General features: G+C 40.4%; 2 protein-coding genes across 2 annotated transcripts in view; both read left to right on the top strand.

Annotated features, from left to right (window-relative positions):
* LOC145875995 (uncharacterized) overlaps positions 1-22,757 on the top strand; it is a 459,138-nt gene that overhangs the window by 151,331 nt on the left and 285,050 nt on the right. The window lies entirely within an intron of this gene.
* On the top strand, positions 11,007-22,669 carry LOC145875992 (uncharacterized). The gene is made up of 2 exons (XM_082971763.1): positions 11,007-11,031; positions 21,450-22,669. The coding sequence occupies exons 1-2, from the start codon at positions 11,007-11,009 to the stop codon at positions 22,583-22,585; spliced, it is 1,161 nt and encodes a 386-aa protein (XP_082827889.1). The 3' UTR covers positions 22,586-22,669.

Below are 22,757 nucleotides of genomic sequence, written 5' to 3'. Positions count from 1 at the left end.
TTTCAGTCATCTTATTCCAAGATCTCTGATTCTCTCCTCATTCACAGTAGAAGCATGAAACAACGTTTTAAAGACTGTTGACATCTAGTGGAAGCCTTAGGAAGTGCAAAATGACCCCAAAGACACTGTATAGTGGATAGGCAATCACTTGAAAAACCACAAACCTCAGATTTCCACACTTCCTGGTTGGATTTTTCTCAGGTTTTTGCCTGCCATATGAGTTCTGTTATACTCACAGACATCATTCAAACAGTTCTGGAAACTTCAGAGTGTTTTCTATCCAAATCTACTAATAATATGCATATCCTACATTCTGGGCCTGAGTAGCAGGCAGTTTACTACGGGCACGCTTTTCATCCGGATGTCAAAATACTGCCCCCTATCCCAAAGAAGTTAACTCTCCTCTAAACGAGCTTCAATGCCAAGTCTCTATGGGGGTACCACAGGGTTCAATTTTCGGGCCGACACTTTTCTCTGTATATATCAAAGATGTTGCTCTTGCTGCGGGTGATTCCCTGATCCACCCCTACGCAGACGACACCATTCTGCATACATCTGGCCCTTCTCTGGACATTGTGTTAACAAATCTCCAGACGAGCTTCAATGCCATTCAATGCATAACTACTCTGGACGTTTCTGACTTAGAATATGTGGACAACTATAAATACCTAGGTGTCTGGCTAGACTGTAAACTCTCCTTCCAGGCTAATATTAAGCATTTCCAATCCAAAATGTAATCTAGAATCGGCTTCCTATTTCGCAACAAAGCATCTTTCACTCACGCTGCCAAACATACCCTCGTAAAACTGACTATCCTACCGATCCTTGACTTCGGCGATGTCATTTTCAAAATAGCCTCCAACACTCTACTCAGCAAACTGGATGCAGTCTATCACAGTGCCATCCATTTTGTCACCAATCTCCATGTAGCACCCACCACTGGGACCTGTATGCTCTCGTCGGCTGGCCCTCGCTACATATTCGTCGCCAAACCCACTGACTCCAGGTCATCTACAAGTCTTTGCTAGGCCACCTTATCTCAGCTCACTGGTCACCATAGCAACACCCACCCATAGCACGCACTCCAGGAGGTATATCTCACTGGTCATCCCCAAAGCCAACACCTACTTTGGCCGACTTTCCTTCCAGTTCTCTGCTGCCAATCACTGGAACAAATTGCAAAAATGTCTGAAGTTGGAGACTTATATCTATCTACCTCATTACCTTTAAGCATCAGCTATCTGAGCAGCTTACCGATCGCTGCAGCTGTACACAGCCCATCTGTAAATAGCCCATCCAACTGCCTACCTCATCCCCATGTTTTTATATACTTTTTTTTGCTCTTTTGCACACCAGTATTTCTACTTACACATCATCTGCACATCTATCACTCCAGTGTTAATTTGTTAAATTGTAATTACTCTGCTTCTATGGTCTATTTATTGCCTTGCCTCCGTACTCCATTTGCACAACTGTATATAGATTTTCTATTGTGTTATTGACTGTACGTTTGTTTATTAATGTGTAACTCTGTTGTTTTTGTCCCAACTCCTTGGCTTTATCTTGGCCAGGTCGCAGTTGTAAATGAGAACTTGTTCTCAACTGGCCCACCTGGTTAAATAAATAAATAAAATCTGAACTTTATTGACAACACCCAAATGGATACTGTCATTAACGCGGTTCTTCAATAATTACACATAATTCATAATACTGTAGCAAACATTATATTAAACAGGACATTCAAACGAGCCTTACAATTATAATCCAAAGTAGTGTGAAATGAACTCATCATCAACCTGGAAATGGAGGTTACTCCCCTGAGTTTCCCCCATTCACATTCAGAATACATTGTGAAAAACTAAAATCTTTGCTCACCATTTTTGCTCCAGGCAGATATAGTACATCCGTAACTATCGGTTTCCTCATTAGCAGGGAGGAGTTTCTGCAATCAAATTGCCCTCGTGCCGCAATTTTAGCAAACACAGAAAGGAGACCAAATATATTGGAGACCAAAAGTCGCCTGGCACACTGCTTAGAGTTTCAACAACATGAATAACGTATTTCTAGCCTACAATCTTAGATGTTACTACTAATGTGAAAACAAGACAAAATATGACTATTCTTGCTCATTTTAAGACAATTGTCAAATAATTTTAACATTCATTACAGACGTCAATTGTTGTATAACATCATGGCTACGCTGTTGGTATCACCTTTTACAGTGGATTTCTGCTGTTGTGGGCCTTTAAATCATCTGTCTGACTTTGTTGTTCACACAGGAGAGATACTTCACTATCGTGGATCCTCTGGGGAGCCTCAACAACCTCATGATGCTGACGAGGCAGAGAAGAGTCTCTCCAGATCAGAACACTTCAAGAAACACCTGCAGAGATGCACAGGGAAGATAACTCACTGCTGCTCTGAGTGTGGGAAGAGATTCACCTCATCAGGCATTAAAATGCATCAGAGAACACACACAGGAGAGAAATCTTTCAGCTGTGATCAATGTGGGAAGAGTTTTACTATATCTAGCTCTCTGACTGTACACCAGAGAACACACACAGGAGAGAAATCTTATAACTGTGATCAATGTGGGAAGAGTTTTGATCGATCTGGCCATCTGGTATCACACCAGAGAATACACACAGGAGAGAAATCTTATAGCTGTGATCAATGTGGGAAGAGTTATGGTGGATCTGGAGTGCTGACTTTACACCAGAGAACACACACAGGAGAGAAATCTTATAGCTGTGATCAATGTGGGAAGAGTTTTACTACATCTGGCTCTCTGAATCTACACAAGAGAACACACACAGGAGAGAAACCTTATAGCTGTGGTCAATGTGGCAAGAGTTTTACTACATCTAGCAATCTGACTCAACATCAGAGAACACACACAGGAGAGAAACCTTATAGCTGTGATCAATGTGGGAAGAGTTTTGTTTCATCTGGCCAGCTGACTTTACACCAGAGAACACACACAGGAGAGAAATCTTATAACTGTGATCAAAGTGGGAAGAGTTTTAGTACATCTAGCCAGATGACTATACACCAGAGAACACACACAGGAGAGAAATCTTATAGCTGTGACCAGAGATACTCTAGTAAAAGATCTCTGATCAAACATCAGAAAATACATGAAGGGGTTGTTTCATGATATCAATGAATTAATGTCACAATGTAGAATGTTTTAACATTGTAGTAGGAGTATTTTAATGATGTCACAATGTAGAATGTTTTAACATTGTAGTAGGAGTATTTTAGTGATGTCACAATGTAGAACCCTAAACGTTTGTCCCCTGTTCTATTGATTTCAACATGATATGGATATTAGCCTCAGGGGGAAAATCCAGGCTCTGAAATGGAAGAGTTACTATTTATGAGATTTAACTAAAAGTGACTAACAAAAAGAAGAGTTGTTACACTTACCACGTTGGTGACCCACTTGAATCAAAATGCAACACTTCAAAATGTAGCTAGCTGTTTTCTACAAGTTGTCCTCTAACCAGGGATGTACACATTATTCCCAGATTCCATGTGGTTTTTGAGCTGTTCGTTTTAACAGGACGTGCAACTTCATCTCCCTCCTGTCACACAAATGATTTTAGCATGATATCGATGAATAAGTGTTGTGTTCCTTTGTTTAGCGACCCCTACATTTAAATGTTTCACTCCAAAATGTAGCTGACTGTCTTCTGCAGGTTGTCCTCTAACCAGTGAGGTGAAATATATCTCCATTTCCATGTGTTTATTTTAGTTGTTAGTTTCAACATCATGTACAACCTGATTTCCCCCCTAATTTCCCCCTATTTTAGAAGGAGTAATATGATTATTGTGGCAGATGTTTGTGTATATAGCACATGTTATGTTTAGGTTTTCAATATATCACAAACTGTTTCTGCATATTGGTTATTGATTTGGACACATTAAAACTGTGTTTTGACATCGGGGATATCCCGTCTAGCAACATGTAATTGAAAAGACTTCGAAAATAAGACTATGCAACCAAATATTTCATATTTACATTTCATGAAACATTTAGTAATGATAATTATTTATTTAACCAACTGACAATTTTTTGGTACAATTGTATTGACATTGTTGCCCTGCTTTTAGAATATCAGGGTTCATTCTCAGATGTGCCAACCCAAATGTACTAGAGCATGACATTGGGGACTGGGCCCCGATCCAACAACATGCCTATCTAGTGAACCCTGAAAAGCGAGAGAAGTTCTGCAGTGAGGTGGAAAGGTACTACGGATAATGCAGGAGTTTCCTCTTGAAATCAGACATGTCTGTGGTAAGGACAACGTGGCTGTCTCAAGGGTGGGCAGTCAAAAAGACTTGTGTTCTCCATTTAACCAGTGCTTAAACCATGGATCACAATTTATTTTGACTGCACGTTTTTCCGTTTTGGAGATTAGTTTTGTTTGGGCTCGTTTCAAGGGGACGAGAGTTCTAGAAGCAAAAAATTACATTGTAGAAAAATGTATTTAGAATTTTTTTTCAATTAAATGATTTTTTTCATAGTTTACAGCCAGTACACACCATGTTTATATTGTAGAAGGTGAAGCATTGTATTTGATTATAATGAGAAAATGGAAGTTGTTTTCTGTTGGTGGTTAGCAAACTTGTCCAACAAAAATGTAGGATATATTTGTTGTCTTAAGGGGGAAGGTGCTACAGGCTTTGGTTTTTCCATTTATGTTTTGAGGTTGAACTTTAGCACGTCTAGCTCGTTAGCACGTCTAGCCCGTTAGCACGTCTAGCCCGTTAGCACGTCTAGCGCGTTAGCACGTCTAGCGCGTTAGCACGTCTAGCGCGTTAGCACGTCTAGCGCGTTAGCACGTAGGACGCACTGATTGGTGTCACCTCGTTAGTCAGTATGTGTTACACCTGTGCTGGCTTGTCCATCTCGTTAGTGGGAAGGTGTTTCACCTGAGCTGGTTCAGGTTCTATTTAAGAGTGTCTGGCCCAGTGCTCCAGTTGTCTTGATACATGTGGAGAGTCAACACCTTTAGTTGCTCCACCTTTTTGGTTTGCTTCCTGTCTTTAAGTTTGGTGTGGGTTTTTCTTTTGTTTTCCTCTTCTTGGGCAGATTTAGTGGGTCTCATGGTGGGTGTCTTTTAGGTCCCAGTTGTTGTTACTAGTCAACTTCCAGTGGACACCCCCATAGTGTCTTTCAGAGCCCCTCCTAAAAAACAAGTTATATTTTGGGTTGGATATTGCATCATATTGTTGATATTTTAATCAATGGCATTTCCTTACAATGCTCATTAGTCTTTCAGTTGTTATTATTGTTTTTTATCCTCATATTTGTGTACTAAATATTTCTGATTATTTTCATAGTTTTTTCCTGTGAAGCCATTGTGTTGCATCCATGTCTGACATGTGCTGTATAAATAAAGCTTGTTTTGATTTGAACATATTGTAAAACAAATTAACCCAATGACTGACCAATCAACAAACTCTTGGTCCACCTTAGTATGAAAAACTGTATCAATCCCACTTTTCCAGCCTGCTGAAGGCGTGGTGGAGTGGTAAACACCACCCCCGGCTCTACCAGGGGCTTGAGGTGGTCTCCCACAGCTCTGCTTATGTCATGTTCTGTGGCCTTGCGGTTCCATTTCTGACTGTCCCTGCAACACAGAAACACATTTAGTCATATTATATACAACACTCAAAGTAATGGATATGGAGCATCTACAGCCTCAGTTACACCTGGCACCTAAATGTGACTTCTGTCATCTGATCACTCCAAGCTGCATTAGGTTCAGATCTACCAGGATGGGCCTTTGACATAGTCTGGACGCAGTCAGGCCACTGAATATGCATAAGCAATGTAAAGAGGTGGGGTGAATGAGGGGAAAAGTAAATTTGACACAAATTACCTTCATAATAAATCAAATGTTGTTGGTCACATACAGGTGTTCAGCAGATGTTATTGCAGGTGTAGTGAAATGCTTGTCCTTCTAGTTCCCACAGTGCAGTAATATCTAACAATTAATATCTAACAATTTCACAACAAATACCTAATACACACAAATCTAAGTAAAGGAATGGAATTAGGAATATATAAATATATGGATAAACAATGTCAGAGCAGCATAGACTGAGATACAGTTTATACATATGAGATGAGAAATGATATGTAAACATTATTAAAGTGACTAGTGTTCCATTTATTAACTAGTATAGTACTACTAGAGCAGCATAGACTGAGATACAGTGGGGGGGAAAAGTATTTGATCCCCTGCTGATTTTGTACGTTTGCCCACTTACACTTTCACTGACAAAGAAATGATCAGTCTATCATTTTAATGGTTTATTTGAACAGTGAGAGACAGAATAACAACAACAAAAAATCCTGAAAAACGCATGTCAAAAATGTTATAAATTGATTTGCATTTTAATGAGTGAAATAAGTATTTGACCCCTTTAACTTGTTGTCTGAAGATAAAATGTACATTTTACTGAACTGCGTCCAGTCAGCAGATGGACTAGATGCCTCTTAGGCCGCCCATTGTGACTCCGTCAAGAATTCAGCAGAGCAAGTTTGTATGAAGGTCTGGTTATTAAATGGGTACATAGTTCAATAGTAATATCCTCTAAAACGCTCTGGTGACAAACTTTGCTGCCCTGTTTCCAGTTGTCCACATGGCTGGGAGAACCTATTCAAGTAAGTAAATAGATTTTGAAAATGTAAAAAAACAACGATGTATTATTAGCTAACTAGCTGCAGTGCAGGCTAACTCAAATGAGCTGCTAAATGAGCTAGCTATCTAGCCAACTACACATTCTGTATAGATAGATAGCTAGATAGAATTAAATATCACATTCTGTATAGATATAATTAAATATCACCAGCTACCTAACTTCATTTTAGCTAGCTATCTTGATGTATTTATCACTGTAAAAAACAAACTCCACATGCATTTATTTGTAGGTAGCTAGCTAACAGCCATGGAGGAGGGTGAAAGGATAGCAACCCCAACTGTCAGTGAGAGAGGAGGCTATTCTGGATAGGGCAGGTACTTTTGTGTAGTTCCTGTCCCTAGAAGTGAGGACGGAGATAATAGTAACATAATATTCAGTGTGGTGTAATTTGACTATAATGAAGTCTTTCTTGTGAGGTTTTCTGTCCTCAGATAAAGAGCTCTATGAAAGCCAGTCTACATATGAAGAGGTCCCAATGAAGAGCAGTGGTTCTCAGTCCTGGGGACTCAGAGGGGCACATTTTTGTTTTTGCCTTCACACTGCACAGCTGATTCAAATGATTCAAACTCATCATCAAGCTTCAAGTGGTATTTATATATTCATTTGTGATGCCATCCTTGATATGATCCTGTTATTGTCACATGCTACACATGTACATATGTGTGCCCATGCATCTATCAATCCAATGTTATCATGATTTGTTATCAGGGATATTATACTTTAGTAATCCACAATGACCTGGTGATGTAAAAGTCTAATAATTACATTGTCTTCCATATTCCTACAGATACCTTGTAACTGGAGATTCCTTCAAAACGATTGCCTACAGTTACCGTGTACTGCAAGGTTGGGTGACCAGGGCCATCTGGGACTGCCTCCTGGAGGAATTCAGGATGATGGGGTCCAACAACGCAGCAAGAGAGGCAATCCGTGTGCAGGAGATCTTCACCTCCTACTTCTTCAAAGAGGGTGCTGTTCCCTGACAACACCCTAGACGTCACTATGCACAACCAAAGGCTCTTTTAAGAGCCATTCACATTGCAATAAGAGTATTCTTCCATTTACTGAGCTATGTCAACTGCAGTTATTCAATTCACAGTTTCTCTCCCTTTGATTTCTACTTCTCAGGTGAGGGTGCTGTGTAGGTAAGGGTGTGATGTCTGTGCAAAAACAAAACAGACTATTTTAAATCACCCATATTGAAAAAATGTAGAACAATTAGACACCCTATAACCCACACCTACACACTCATGTATCAATCTGATTGATGGATTGTGTTGTGCAGTAAACAGGCTCAGGTGTATAACTGTGGCTCCTTCCACCTTCAAAGAATAGGCAAGAGGGCCAACCATGGAGAATAGTAAGACACTTCATTATTTCTATAACTACGCTGTATTGTTTGTCCTCATGTGTCCATTCATGTTTTTCAGCATAAAGTACTCTGCAGCCACTTAGTGTGGTGTGGACACCAGGTGAGGCCACACACAGATTCCTGTTGAACACTGTCGCTTTAACTACCTTATTTTCTCAATAACAGTCTCTCTCCTTCACTTCATCCCTCTCTCCTCTTCTCCCTAAATCCTCTAGGTTATATCAGCTGTGTCGACGAACCCCTCCTGCATCTGAACTGGCTACATAGAGGGCACAGCATGATCAGAGGTGAGAGGTCACTTGGTCAGGTCAACAGGAAGTATTATTAAAGAGATGCTTTACATTGAATTACAGATAGAGATGCAGTAGTCCCAGAGTTAATGATCCAAGGTCAGTTTATATTATACAGGAAGTATTATTAAAGAGATGCTTTACATTGAAATACAGATAGAGATGCAGTAGTCCCAGAGTTAATGATCCCAGGTCAGTTTATATTATACAGGAAGTATTATTAAAGAGATGCTTTACATTGAAATACAGATAGAGATGCAGTAGTCCCAGAGTTAATGATCCCAGGTCAGTTTATATTATACAGGAAGTATTATTAAAGAGATGCTTTACATTGAAATACAGATAGAAATGCAGTAGTCACCGAGTTAATGATCCCAGGTCAGTTTTGCATTTCACCTCCTGATTGATGACTAACAATGTTAGAATAAAAAATATAAACACAAGGTTTAAACATGCTCTCTCTCTCCATCTGTCTCTTGTCTGCAGGTATGTTTTGATGTGAGAGGATGCCAACCCCCAGTCCCATCATCGCCACCTCACCTGCTTTTAAGAACCTTTGGGCCGACTAGAGACACTATGTAATTATGATGAACTGAGAGAATATTTATGTAGCACTGTGATTCATTAATCATGTGCTGCCTTCCCTGCTCCTATGTGCTTACCTCTTTCCCTTTCTGTCTTTTACACCTCTCTCACCACCTCCTCTTTCTTCCTCTGTTTTTATAATGCACAACAGATGTGCATTGAAGTACAGATTAAACTTGTATTTATAACACTTGGATAATGAGCTTTTCAATAAAGTGTTTCACATTCTCTACTGGTTGAAATGAAGTGTAATGTGATGAAATACTCCACCTATCCTGTGTTTATCAGATCAATGCAGATGAAGGGCATTAGATGTTGAGATGAACCAGTGTTAGAGTATTTACATGATGCATAGGAAGTGTAGTGTTCTGTTTTTTAACATGATATTTCTGTATATATGAATTAACTAGTTAAATCATGTTTCTTGTCTATTAGTTACAATGTGTAACCATTGATGTCCCAGGACCAAGATTGGTAAACACTGTTGAAGTGTATAATTGTAATACATACATGCAGACACAGCGTCATTCAAAGACTGGAATTTGATACTCCTGGTATTGGATATGACTGAAAAATAATCTCAAAGACATTCATACCTAAACTGCACCTTTATTTGCCAAGGTAGAGTACATGATCAGTGAATATATTAAATGTACAGGCTACAATGTGGGGATCTCATGCATGGTAATAACTACATGTATATACGACTTGCATCCTTGGCACAAAGTTATATTATATTCTACTCAATCCATAGGCTTCATTAATGTCATTCAGGCTGTTTTGAAGTTGATACAACTGGCTATGATAGCTGAGGTTCATAGGTTCTGAACTAATATGTATACCAAACGTTTGGGTCCATACACAGATCGGCTAGATAGCTAGCTACACATCCATAGGCATACAGGTATTTTAATCATCCACTGCACAATAAGCAAGAACATAGCTAGCTACGTTATTTCATCTATCTGCATGGCAAATATCAGCAAGGCAAGCTAACACAATTGTACATTCAATTTTCAGTAAATTCTTCAGCTGGCTAGATTCTATACATTCACTGTTTCACAAAACAACAGCCTGGTTTGCTGGTTGTTTCAGGAGTCCCTAAAACAACCAGAATGACAATTACATACTCATGTCACAACACCCATAATGCTAGTCAGCTAGCTGGCTAATGTTAGCTAGTCAGCTAGTTGGTTAATGTTAGCTAGTCAGCTAGCTGGTTATTGTTAGCTAGTCAGCTAGGTGGTTAATGTTAGCTAGTCAGCTAGCTGGCTAATGTTAGCTAGTCAGCTAGCTGGTTAATGTTAGCTATTCAGCTAGCTGGTTAATGTTAGCTAGTCAGCTAGCTGTTTAATGTTAGCTAGTCCGTTAGCTGGCTAATGTTAGCTATTCAGCTAGCTGGCTAAATCGCGATTTTCGTAAATAAACTTTATGATAAGAAAAAGCATAATCGTTTGTCTCTACATTAACTAACATTTCTGTCAACTGTACATGTTTCTGCATGATTCGTTATGACGTTATAATCCCTTACATTTGCTTCCATCCTAGTATTTCTGTCCGCCATCTTTGATCCAGTTCAGTTCTGTGTAGGGGTACCCCTCTCTCCTAGTGTTTCTGTCCGCCATCTTTGATCCAGTTCAGTTCTGTGTAGGGTTACGCCTCTCTCCTAGTATTTCTGTCCTCCATCTTTGATCCAGTTCAGTTCTGTGTAGGGGTATCCCTCTCTCCTAGTATTTCTGTCCGCCATCTTTGATCCAGTTCAGTTCTGTGTAGGGGTACCCCTCTCTCCTAGTGTTTCTGTCCGCCATCTTTGATCCAGTTCAGTTCTGTGTAGGGGTATCCCTCTCTCCTAGTATTTCTGTCCGCCATCTTAGATCCAGTTCAGTTCTGTGTAGGGGTACCCCTCTCTCCTAGTATTGCTGAAGAAAGTAATGAATATTTTATGACCAGCGATGTCCCTTATTCCTACCCTTTAACTTTTTGTCTGACAAAATTAACATTTTACTCAACTGCGTTACCCACTCCAGTCAGCAGATGGCGGTATGGGAATTTCAGGCGATGCTGTTGGTGTGACGTATAATGTAGTGGACGGAACGCTTCTTACAACAGCAGCAACAGTTAGTCAGACACCACGGTAGCTTGCTAGACAAAATAGCCGAACCAATAAAGCTCTTTAGACACGTTAGTGTATATTAGCCTCTGTGTTTTAAACCCACTTCTGTGGTCTAGTTAGTTATCCGATTTCATTTCATATTTACGGTGTTGTTGTTATTATTCAGCTAGTGGGCTGGTTAAGTTAGCATTAGCCTAGCTAGCTAACATCCCCGACCATGCGGTCACTGAGTTACTCTCCTCCTGCTAAAGAAGAGAATATCACAGTAAAACAAGAAGTAGAGGGTGAGGCCGTTACTGTGAAAGAAGAAAAATACGCGTTCAGAGTGAAAGAGGAGGAGGATGTTACAGTAAAAGAAGAGGAGGATGCAGTTTATGGAGTGAAAGAGGAAGAGGGGGAGATGACTGTTACGTCGATAGAGGAGGAAACTGGACATCTGGGCCCGGTTTCCCAAACGCAACTTAAGGCGTCCAATGGTTCTAACGGTGAACTTAGCCATAACATGGGTTTGAGAAACCGTTCCCTGATTAACACTAGTAAGTACTGTCTTAAATACAGAGGTACAAACTCTGCAGTTGTTGAACTGATGTGTGGTGTTAAAGGGGAAATCTGCAATAGCTACATCCATATTGTGACTTTTATATTAGTTATTTATAGCCATTGATTCTTGAAGAATATAACACATGTCTCATGAGCTTAGTTCAACTGTTGTTCCCCATCATAACCACAAATAAGCTTTTTTTACGCCAACGTCTAGAAATAATGTAAATCAACACTGTATAGCCTCAACATGGTTAAAACTATGATGTTGATATCATGGATTGCCAGTCCTTGCATCCATAGGTCAGTCTATGAGTTTGAAAGTAGTTACATTTCTCCAGCCCCATCATCTTATTACCAAAACAGTGTTTGAACTGCAGATTTGGTTGATTGATGTGTGGGTTTTTTAAACAGCAACAAAATGGCTGCTCAGAGACGTGGTTTGGTAAACAGCTGAGGGATGGAGAAATGTAATCACTCTCAAATTCATAGAGAAAGCTATTGTAGCAACCTTCAGGCTATCCCCTGAATTCACTACACTATGAATACAAAGACTGGCCATCCATGATGTCATAATGATAGTTTAAGCAGGTTTCTAGGCTATATAGTATATTCTAGAATTCATCCATGATGTCATAATGATAGTTTAACCAGGTTTCTAGGCTATATAGTATATTCTAGAATTCATCCATGATGTCATAATGATAGTTTAACCATGTTTCTAGGATATATAGTATATTCTAGAATTCATCCATGATGTCATAATGATAGTTTAACCATGTTTCTAGGATATATAGTATATTCTAGAATTCATCCATGATGTCATAATGATAGTTTAACCAGGTTTCTAGGCTATATAGTATATTCTAGAATTCATCCATGATGTCATAATGATAGTTTAACCAGGTTTCTAGGCTATATAGTATATTCTAGAATTCATCCATGATGTCATAATGATAGTTTAACCAGGTTTCTAGGCTATATAGTATATTCTAGAATTCATCCATGATGTCATAATGATAGTTTAACCAGGTTTCTAGGCTATATAGTATATTATAGAATTACCAGTGTAGATTTCCTGTGCAGGTCAAATTATTACAGCTGTTGATAAGTCATTGTATAATATTCAGCCAATTTTTTTCATGTCATTACATTAAAGGCGAAACATACCTAGATTCAATAACATTCATGTATTGGTTTGAAACCTTTGTTTTAAACCCTTCTCAAATTTGGAGCATTGACGGGTTTGTAAAAAACGGTTTGTCAAAAAACACTTATTTATTTAAATGTAACCTTTATTTAACTAGGCAAGTCAGTTAAGAACAAATTCTTATTTCCAATGATGGCCTACCCCGGACGACGCTGGGCCAATTGTGCCCCACCCTATGGGACTCCCAATCACGGCCGGTTGTGATACAGCCTGTAGTGACGCCTCTAGCACTGAGATGCAGTGTCTTAGACCGCTGTGCCACTCGGGAGCCCCAAAATCATGTTCTAGTGCTGTCCTCACCTAAAATACATCTTGGTCAACCAAGAGTCATCTGTTCTTTCTACCAATCGCTCCATGTGTTTTAATAAAATCAACTATATGTACTGAACTTGTCTGATGCTTTAAATAAGCATGCCCCTTTCAAAAAATGTAGAACTAAGAACAGATATAGCCCTTGGTTCACTCCATACCTGACTGCCCTCGACCAGCACAAAAACATCCTGTGGCGTACTGCACTAGCATTGAATACTGCCCGCGATATGCAACTTTTCAGGGAAGTCAGGAACCAATTCACACAGTCAGTTAGGAAAGCAAAGGCTAGCTTTTTCAAACAGAAATTTTTATCCTGTCGCTCTAACTCCAAAAAGTTTTGGGACACTGTAAGGTCCATGGAGAATAAGAGCACCTCCTCCCAGCTGCCCACTGCACTGAGGCTAGGAAACACTCACCACCGATAACTCCACAATAATTGAGAATTTCAATTAGCATTTCTCTACGGCTGGCCATGCTTTCCTCCTGGCTACCCCAACCCCGGCCAACAGCTCCCCACCCCCCTCAGCTACTTCCCCAAGCCTCCCCATCTTCTCCTTCACCCAAATTCAGATAGCTGATGTTCTGAAAGAGCTGCAAAACCTGGACCCGTAAAAATCAGCTGGGCTAGACAACCTGGACCCCTACAAATCAGCTGGACTAGACAACCTGGACCCCTACAAATCAGCTGGGCTAGACAATCTGGACCCTCTCTTTATAAAATTATCCGCCGCCATTGTGGCAACCCCTATTACTAGTCTGTTCAACCTCACTTTCGTATCGTCCGAGATTCCTAAAGATTGGAACACTTCCGCGGTCATCCCCCTCTTCAAAGGGGGTGACACTCTAGACCCAAACTGTTACAGACCTATATCCATCATGCCCTGCCTTTCTAAAGTCATCAACATCCAAGTTAACAAACAGATCACTGACCATTTCGAATCTCACCGTACCTTCTCCGCTGTGCAATCCGGTTTCCGAGCTGGACACGGGTGCACCTCAGCCACACTCAAGGTACTAAACGATATCATAACCGCCATCGATAAAAGACAGTACTGTACAGCCCTCTTCTTCGACCTGGCCAAGGCTTTCGACTCTGTCAATCACTGTATTCTTATCGGCAGACTCAACAGTCTTGGTTTCTCAAATGACTGACTCGCCTGGTTCACCAACTACTTCTTAGATAGAATTCAATGTGTCAAATCGGAGGGCCTGTTGTCCGGACCTCTGGCAGTCTCTGTGGGGGTACCACAGGGTTCAATTCTCGGACCGGCTCTTTTCTCTGTATATACCAACGATGTTGCTCTTGCTGCGGGTGATTCCTTGATCCACCTCTACTCAGACGACACCATTCTGTATACATCTGGCCCTTCTTTGGACACTGTGTTAACCTCTCTAGGGTAGGGGGCAGTATTTTCACGGCCGGATAAAAAACGTACCCGATTTAAACTGGTTACTGCTCTTTTCCAGAAACGAGAATATGCATATAATTAGTAGATTTGGATAGCAAACACTCTAAAGTTTATAAAACTGTTTGAATGGTGTCTGTGAGTATAACAGAACTCATATGGCAGGCCAAAACATGAGAAGATTTCATACAGGAAGTGCCCTCTCTGACCATTTCTTGTGCTTCTGTAGCATCTCTGTCGAAAATACAGGATCTCTGCTGTAACGTGACAATTTCTAAGGCTCCCATAGGCTCTCTGAAGGTGCCAGAAAGTGGAATGAGATCTCTGCTGTCTCTGGGCTAGGTACAGGAGTGCTGTTTGTGAGGGGTCAGGCTGGTGGCTCAGAGACAGGAGATGCGCGGCCCCGAGAAGTGGCCATGTTTTTCTTTCAGCCTTTGACCGAAAACAACTACGCCCGGTTGGAATATTATCGCTATTTTACGAGAAAAATAGCATAAAAATTGATTTTAAACAGCGTAATGGAATATTTTGATTTTTTTTTGTCACGACATACATCATATGAATCACATAAAGTCATATGTTTGAGAAATTGAAGTAATAGCATTTTTAAGGTTTTTCGTATTTCGCGCCACTCGATTCCACTGGCTGTTGACTAGGTGGGACGATTCGTCCCACATACCCGAGAGAGGTTAACCTGTCTAGGCGAGGTCAACAGCCAGTGGAATCGCGTGTCGTGAAATACAAATACCTCAAAAATGCTATAACTTAAATTTCTCAAACATATGATTATTTTACACCATTTTAACCTGTTAGGGCTAGGGGGCAGCATTGACACGGCTGGATAAAAAACATACCCGATTTAATCTGGTTACCACTCCTACCCAGTAACTAGAATATGCATATACTTATTACATATGGATAGAAAACACCCTACATTTTCTAAAACTGTTTGAATGGTGTCTGTGAGTATAACAGAACTGAAATGGCAGGTCAAAACCTGAGAGATTCCTTTACAGGAAGTGGCCTGTCTGACCATTTGTTGAACTTCTTTTCCATCTCTATCATTTACTAAGGATCTCTGCTCTAACGTGACACTTCCCACGTCGTCCATAGGCGCTCAGAGCCCGGGAAAAAACAGAATGTCGTCATTCCAGCCCCAGGCTGAAACACATTATCGCCTTTCTCAAGTGGCCGATCAAGAGACACTGGCTTATGCGCGTGACCCCGACCGCCCCCGCCTTTGGGATTTTTTCCTCTGTTTGCCGAAAAGGAGATTCCCTGTCGGAATATTATCGCTTTTCTACGAGAAAAATGTCGTAAAAATTGATTTTAAACAGCGGTTGACATGCTTCGAAGTACGGTAATGGAATACTTAGAATTTTATTGTCACGAATTGCGCCATGCGCGTGACACTTCTTTACTATTTCGGATAGTGTCTGGAACGCACGAACAAAACGCCGCTATTCGGATATAACGATGGATTATTTTGGACCAAACCAACATTTGTTATTGAAGTAGCAGTCCTGGGTGTGTATTCTGACGAAGACAACAAAAGGTAATGAAACTTTTATAATAGTAAATATGATTATGGTGAGTGCTAAACTTGCCGGGTGTCTAAATAGCGAGCCCGTGATGCCTGGGCTATGTACTTAGAATATAGCAAAATGTGCTTTCACCAAAAAGCTATTTTAAAATCGGACATATCGAGTGCATAGAGGAGGTCTGTATCTATAATTCTTAAAATAATTGTTATGCTTTTTGTGAACGTTTATCGTGAGTAATTTAGTAAAATGTTAGCGAATTCCCCGGAAGTTTGCGGGGGGTATGCTAGTTCTGAACGTCACATGCTAATGTAAAAAGCTGTTTTTTGATATAAATATGAACTTGATTGAACAAAACATGCATGTATTGTATAACATAATGTCCTAGGGTTGTCATCTGATGAAGATCATCAAAGGTGAGTGCTGCATTTAGCTGTCTTCTGGGTTTTGGTGACATTATATGCTGGCTTGAAAAATGGGTGTCTGATTATTTCTGGCTTGGTACTCTGCTGACATAATCTAATGTTTTGCTTTCGTTGTAAAGCCTTTTTGAAATCGGACAGTGTGGTTAGATTAACGAGAGTCTTATCTTTAAATGGCTGTAAAATAGTAATATGTTTGAGAAATTGAAGTAATAGGATTTTTAAGGTTTTGAAAATCGCGCCACAGGATAGCAGTGGCTGTTACGTAGGTGGGACGAATTCGTACCGCCTAGCCTAGAGAGGTTAAAGACAAGACTCGTTAATCTAACCACATTGTCCGATTTCAAAAAGGCTTTACAGCGAAAGCAAAACATTAGATTGTCAGGAGAGTACCCAGCCAGAAATAATCAGACACCCATTTTTCAAGCTAGCATATAATGTCACAAAAACCAAAACCACAGCTAAATGCAGCACTAACCTTTGATGATCTTCATCAGATGACACTCCTAGGACATTATGTTATACAATACATGCATGTTTTGTTCAATCAAGTTCATATTTATATCAAAAACCAGCTTTTTACATTAGCATGTGACTTTCAGAACTAGCATACCCACCGAAAACTACCGGTGAATTTACTAAATTACTCACGATAAACGTTCACAAAAAACATAACAATTATTTTAAGATTTATAGATACAGAACTCCTTTATGCAATCGCGGTGTCCGCTTTTCGGTGAAAGCACATTTTGCAATATTCTGAGTAGATAGCCCGGCCATCACAGGCTAGCTATTTTGACACCTACCAATTTTGGCACTCACCAAACTGAGATTTACTATAAGAAAAATTGGATTACCTTTGCTGTTCTTTGTCAGAATGCACTCCCAGGACTTGTACTTTACACCCAATGTTGTTTTGGTTCCAAATAATCCATAGTTATATCCAAATAGCGGCGTTTTGTTCTTGAGTTCAAGACACTATCCGAAGGGTGATGCGCTGGCGCGTATCGTGACAAAAGATTTCAAAATATTCCATTACTGCACTTCGAAGCATGTCAAACACTGTTTAAAATCAATTTTTATGCGATTTTTCTCGTAAAATAGCGATAATATTCCGACCGGGAGACATTGTTTTCGTTCAAAGACTGACAGAAGAAATGGTGTCTTCACGTGCATGCGCGCACCCGTGTCATTGTTCTCAGATCGACCACTATCCAAATGCGCTACTGTTTTTAGCCCAGGGACTACAGAGTCATCATTCAACATTCTGGCGCCTTCTGAGAGCCTATGGGAGCCTTAGAAAATGTCACGTTACAGCAGAGATCCTCTGTTTTCGATAAAGAGGCTATAGAAGGCCAAGAAATGGTCAGAGGGCACTTCCTGTATAGAATCTTCTCAGGTTTTGGCCTGCCATATGAGTTCTGTTATACTCTCAGACACCATTCAAACAGTTTTAGAAACTTTAGGTAGTTTTCTATCCAAAGCTAACAATTATATGCATATTCTAGTTTCTGGGCAGGAGTGATAACCAGATTAAATCGGGTAACATTTTTATCCGGCCGTGAAAATACTGCCCCCTATCCATAACAGATTAACAAACCTCCAAATGAGCTTCAATGCCATTCAATGCAATACCAAACTCCTTCTGTGGCCACCAACTGCTCTTAATTGCTAGTAAAATTAAATGCATGCTCTTCAACCAATCTTCTCTGCACCCGCCGCCTGACTAGCATCACTACTCTGGACGATTCTGACTTAGGTATTTGTTGTTGTCCACATATTCTAAGTGTCTGGTAAACTCTCCTTCCAGACTCATATTAAAATATTAAGCATCTCCAATCCAAAATTAAATCTAGAATTGGCTTCCTATTTCGCAAACAAAGCCTCCTTCACTCACACTGCCAAACATACCCTCGTAAAACTGACTATCTTATAAATCCTTGACTTCGGCGATGTCATTTTCAAAATAGCCTCCAACACTCTACTCAGCAAACTGGATGCAGTCTATCACAGTGCCATCCGTTTTGTCACCAATCCCCATATAGCACCCACCACTGCGAACAGTATGCTCTCGTCGACTGGCCCTCGCTACATATTCGTCGCAAAACCCACTGGCTCCAGGTCATCTACAAGTCTTTGCTAGGCCGCCTTAACTCAGCTCACTGGTCACCATAGCAACACCCACCCATAGCATGCGCTCCAGGAGGTATATCTCACTGGTCATCCCCAAAGCCAACACCTCCTTTGGCCGACTTTCCTTCCAGTCCTCTGCTGCCAATCACTGGAACAGGAAAAAAATGTATGCATTCACTACTGTAAGTCGCTCTGGATAAGAGCGTCTTCTAAATGACTAAAATGTAAAAAAATGGAAGGAATTGCAACAATCGCTGACTTTAAAGACTTATATCTCCCTCACTACCTTTAAGCATCAGCTATCTGAGCAGCTTACCGATTGCTGCAGCTGTACACAGCCCATCTGTAAATAGCCCATCCAACTGCCTACCTCATCCCCATGTTTTTATATACTTTTTTTGCTCTTTTGCACCCCAGTAACTCTACTTGCACATCATCTGCACATCTATCACTCCAGTGTTAACCTGTTTAGGATAGGGGGCAGTATTGACACGGCTGGATAAAAAACGTACCCGATTTAATCTGGTTACCACTCCTACCCAGTAACTAGAATATGCATATACTTATTACATATGGATAGAAAACACCCTAAAGTTTCTAAAACTGTTTGAATGGTGTCTGTGAATATAACAGAACTCATTTGGCAGGCAAAAACCTGACAAGGTTTCAGGCAGGAAGTGGCCTGTCTGACAAGGTGTCGTTCTTCTTGTCTCTGTTTATTGAAGAGTGAGGATCTTAGCTGTCCCGTGACACTTCCTACGGCTGCCATAGGGTCTCAGAAGGCGGCAAAAAGCTGAATCGTGGCTTTGCAGGCTCTGGCTGAAACAAAGTAGCGCGTTTGGGTAGTGGCTGGTTACAGTACTGTGAGACTCAGGCGCGTGCCCGCGTCGACCGAAAGCTTTGTTTACTTTCCTCAGTTTAGCTAAATGGACATTCCCGGTCGGAATATTATCGCTTTTTTACGAGAAAAATTGCATAAAAATGGATTTTAAACAGCGGTTGACATGCTTCGAAGTACGGTAATGGAATATTTAGATTTTTTTTGTCACGAATTGCGCCATGCGCGCGACCCTGATTTACCATTTCAGATAGTGTCTGGGACGCACAAACAAAACGCCGCTATTCGGATATAACGATGGATTATTTTGGACCAAACCAACATTTGTTATTGAAGTAGCAGTCCTGGGTGTGCATTCTGACGAAGACAACAAAATGTAATCAAACTTTTATAATAGTAAATATGATTATGGTGAGTGCTAAACTTGCCGGGTGTCTAAATAGCTAGCCCGTGATGCCTGGGCTATGTACTTAGAGTATTGCAAAATGTGCTTTCACCAAAAAGCTATTTTAAAATCGGACATATCGAGTGCATAGAGGAGGTCTGTATCTATAATTCTGAAAATAATTGTTATGCTTTTTGTGAACGTTTATCGTGAGTAATTTAGTAAAATATTAGCGAATTCCTCCGGAAGTTTGCGGGGGGTATGCTAGTTCTGAACGTCACATGCTAATGTAAAAAGCTGGTTTTTGATATAAATATGAACTTGATTGAACAAAACATGCATGTATTGTATAACATAATGTCCTAGGGTTGTCATCTGATGAAGATCATCAAAGGTTAGTACTGCATTTAGCTGTCTTCTGGGTTTTTGTGACATTATATGCTAGCTTGAAAAATGGGTGTCTGATTATTTCTGGCTTGGTACTCTGCTGACATAATCTAATGTTTTGCTTTCGTTGTAAAGCCTTTTTGAAATCGGACAGTGTGGTTAGATTAACGAGAGTCTTGTCTTTAAATAGCTGTAAAATAGTCATTTGTTTGAGAAATTGAAGTAATAGGATTTTTAAGGTTTTGAAAATCGCGCCACAGGCTTCAAGTGGCTGTTACGTAGGTGGGACGAATTCGTCCCGCCTAGCCCATAGAGGTTAATTTGCTAAATTGTAATTACTCTGCTACTATGGCCTATTTATTGCCTTACCTCCTTAATCCATTTGCACACACTGTATATAGATTTTTCTGTCGTGTTATTGACTGTACGTTTGTTTATCCCACTTGTAACTCTGTGTTGTTTGTGTCGCACTGCTATGCTTTATCTTGGCCAGGTCGCAGTTGTAAATGAGAACTTGTTCTCAACTGGCCTACCTGGTTAAATAAATAAATAAAATCTTAACTTTATTGACAACACCCAAATGGATACTGTCATTAACGCAGTTCTTCAATAATTACACATAATTCTTAATGCTTTAGCAAACATTTTATTAAACAGGACATTCAAAAATATCCTTACAATTATAATCCAAGGTAGTGTGAAATGAACTCATAAGCAACCTGGAAATGGAGGTTACTCCCCTGAGTTTTCCCCCATTCACATTCAGAATACATTGTGAAAAACTAAAATCTTTGCTCACCATTTTTGCTCCAGGCAGATATAGTACATCCATAAATAGTGGTTTCCTCATTAGCAGGGAGGAGTTTCTGCAATCAAATTGCCCTCGTCCCGCAATTTTAGCAAACACAGAAAGGGGCCTATATTGGAGACCAAAAGTCGCCTGGCACACTGCTTAGAGTTTCAACAACATGAATAACTTATTTCTAGCCTACAATCATTGATGTTACTACGAATGTGAAAACAAGACAAAATATGACTATTCTTGCTCATTTTAAGGCAAATATCAAATAATTTTAACATTCATTACAGACGTCAATTGTTGTCCAACATCATGGCTCCGCTGTTGGCATCACCTTTTACAGTGGATTACCGCTGTTGTGGGCCTTTAACCATCTGTCTGACTTTGTTGTTCACACAGGAGAGATACTTAACTATCGTGGATCCTCTGGGGAGCCTCAACAACCTCATGATGCTGACGAGGCAGAGAAGAGTCTCTCCAGATCAGAACACCTCAAGAAACACCTGCAGAGACCCACAGGGAAGAGAACTCACTGCTGCTCTGACTGTGGGAAGAGATTCACCTCATCAGGCATTAAAATTCATCAGAGAACACACACAGGAGAGAGACCTTATAGCTGTGATCAATGTGGGAAGAGTTTTGGTCGATCTGACTCTCTGACTCTACACCAGAGAATACACACAGGAGAGAAATCTTATAGCTGTGATCAATGTGGGAAGAGTTTTACTACATTTGGCACTCTGACTCTACACCAGAGAACACACACAGGAGAGAAACCATATAGCTGTGGTCAATGTGGGAAGTGTTTTGGTCAATCTGGCCATCTGGTATCACACCAGAGAACACACACAGGAGAGAAACCTTATAGCTGTGGTCAATGTGGGAAGAGTTTTACTACATCTAGCACTCTGACTCAACACCAGAGAACACACACAGGAGAGAAATGTTATAGCTGTGGTCAATGTGGGAAGAGTTTTGCTGCATCTCGCAGTCTGACTCTACACCAGAGAATACACACAGGAGAGAAATCTTATAGCTGTGATCAATGTGGGAAGAGTTTTAGTCAATCTGGTTCTCTGACTCTACACCAGAGAATACACACAGGAGAGAAACCTTATAGGTGTGATCAATGTGGGAAGAGTTTTGGTCGATCTGGCTCTCTGACTCTACACCAGAGAACACACACAGGAGAGAAACCTTATATATGTGGTCAATGTGGGAAGAGTTTTGGTCGATCTGGCCATCTGGTATCACACCAGAGAACACACACAGGAGAGAAACCTTATAGCTGTGGTCAATGTGGGAAGAGTTTTACTACATCTAGCACTCTGACTCAACACCAGAGAACACACACAGGAGAGAAACCTTATAGCTGTGGTCATTGTGGGAAGAGTTTTACTACATCTAGCACTCTGACTCAACACCAGAGAACACACACAGGAGAGAAATCTTATAGCTGTGATCAGTGTGACAAGAGATTCACAGATAAAAGACCTCTGATCAAACATCAGAAAATACATGGAGTTGTTTCATGATATCAATGAAATGATGTCACAATGTAGAATGTTTTAACATTGTAGAAGGAGTATTTTAATGATGTCACAATGTAGAACCCTAAACGTTTGTCCCCTGTTCTATTGATTTCAACATGATATGGATATTAGCCTCAGGGGGAAAATCCAGGCTCTGAAATGGAAGAGTTACTAT

This window comes from Salmo salar, unplaced genomic scaffold, assembly GCF_965601325.2.
Source record: "Salmo salar unplaced genomic scaffold, fSalSal1 ptg000414l, whole genome shotgun sequence".
NCBI classification, from domain to species: Eukaryota; Metazoa; Chordata; class Actinopteri; order Salmoniformes; family Salmonidae; genus Salmo; species Salmo salar.
This window is presented reverse-complemented; position numbering and strand designations above follow the sequence as displayed.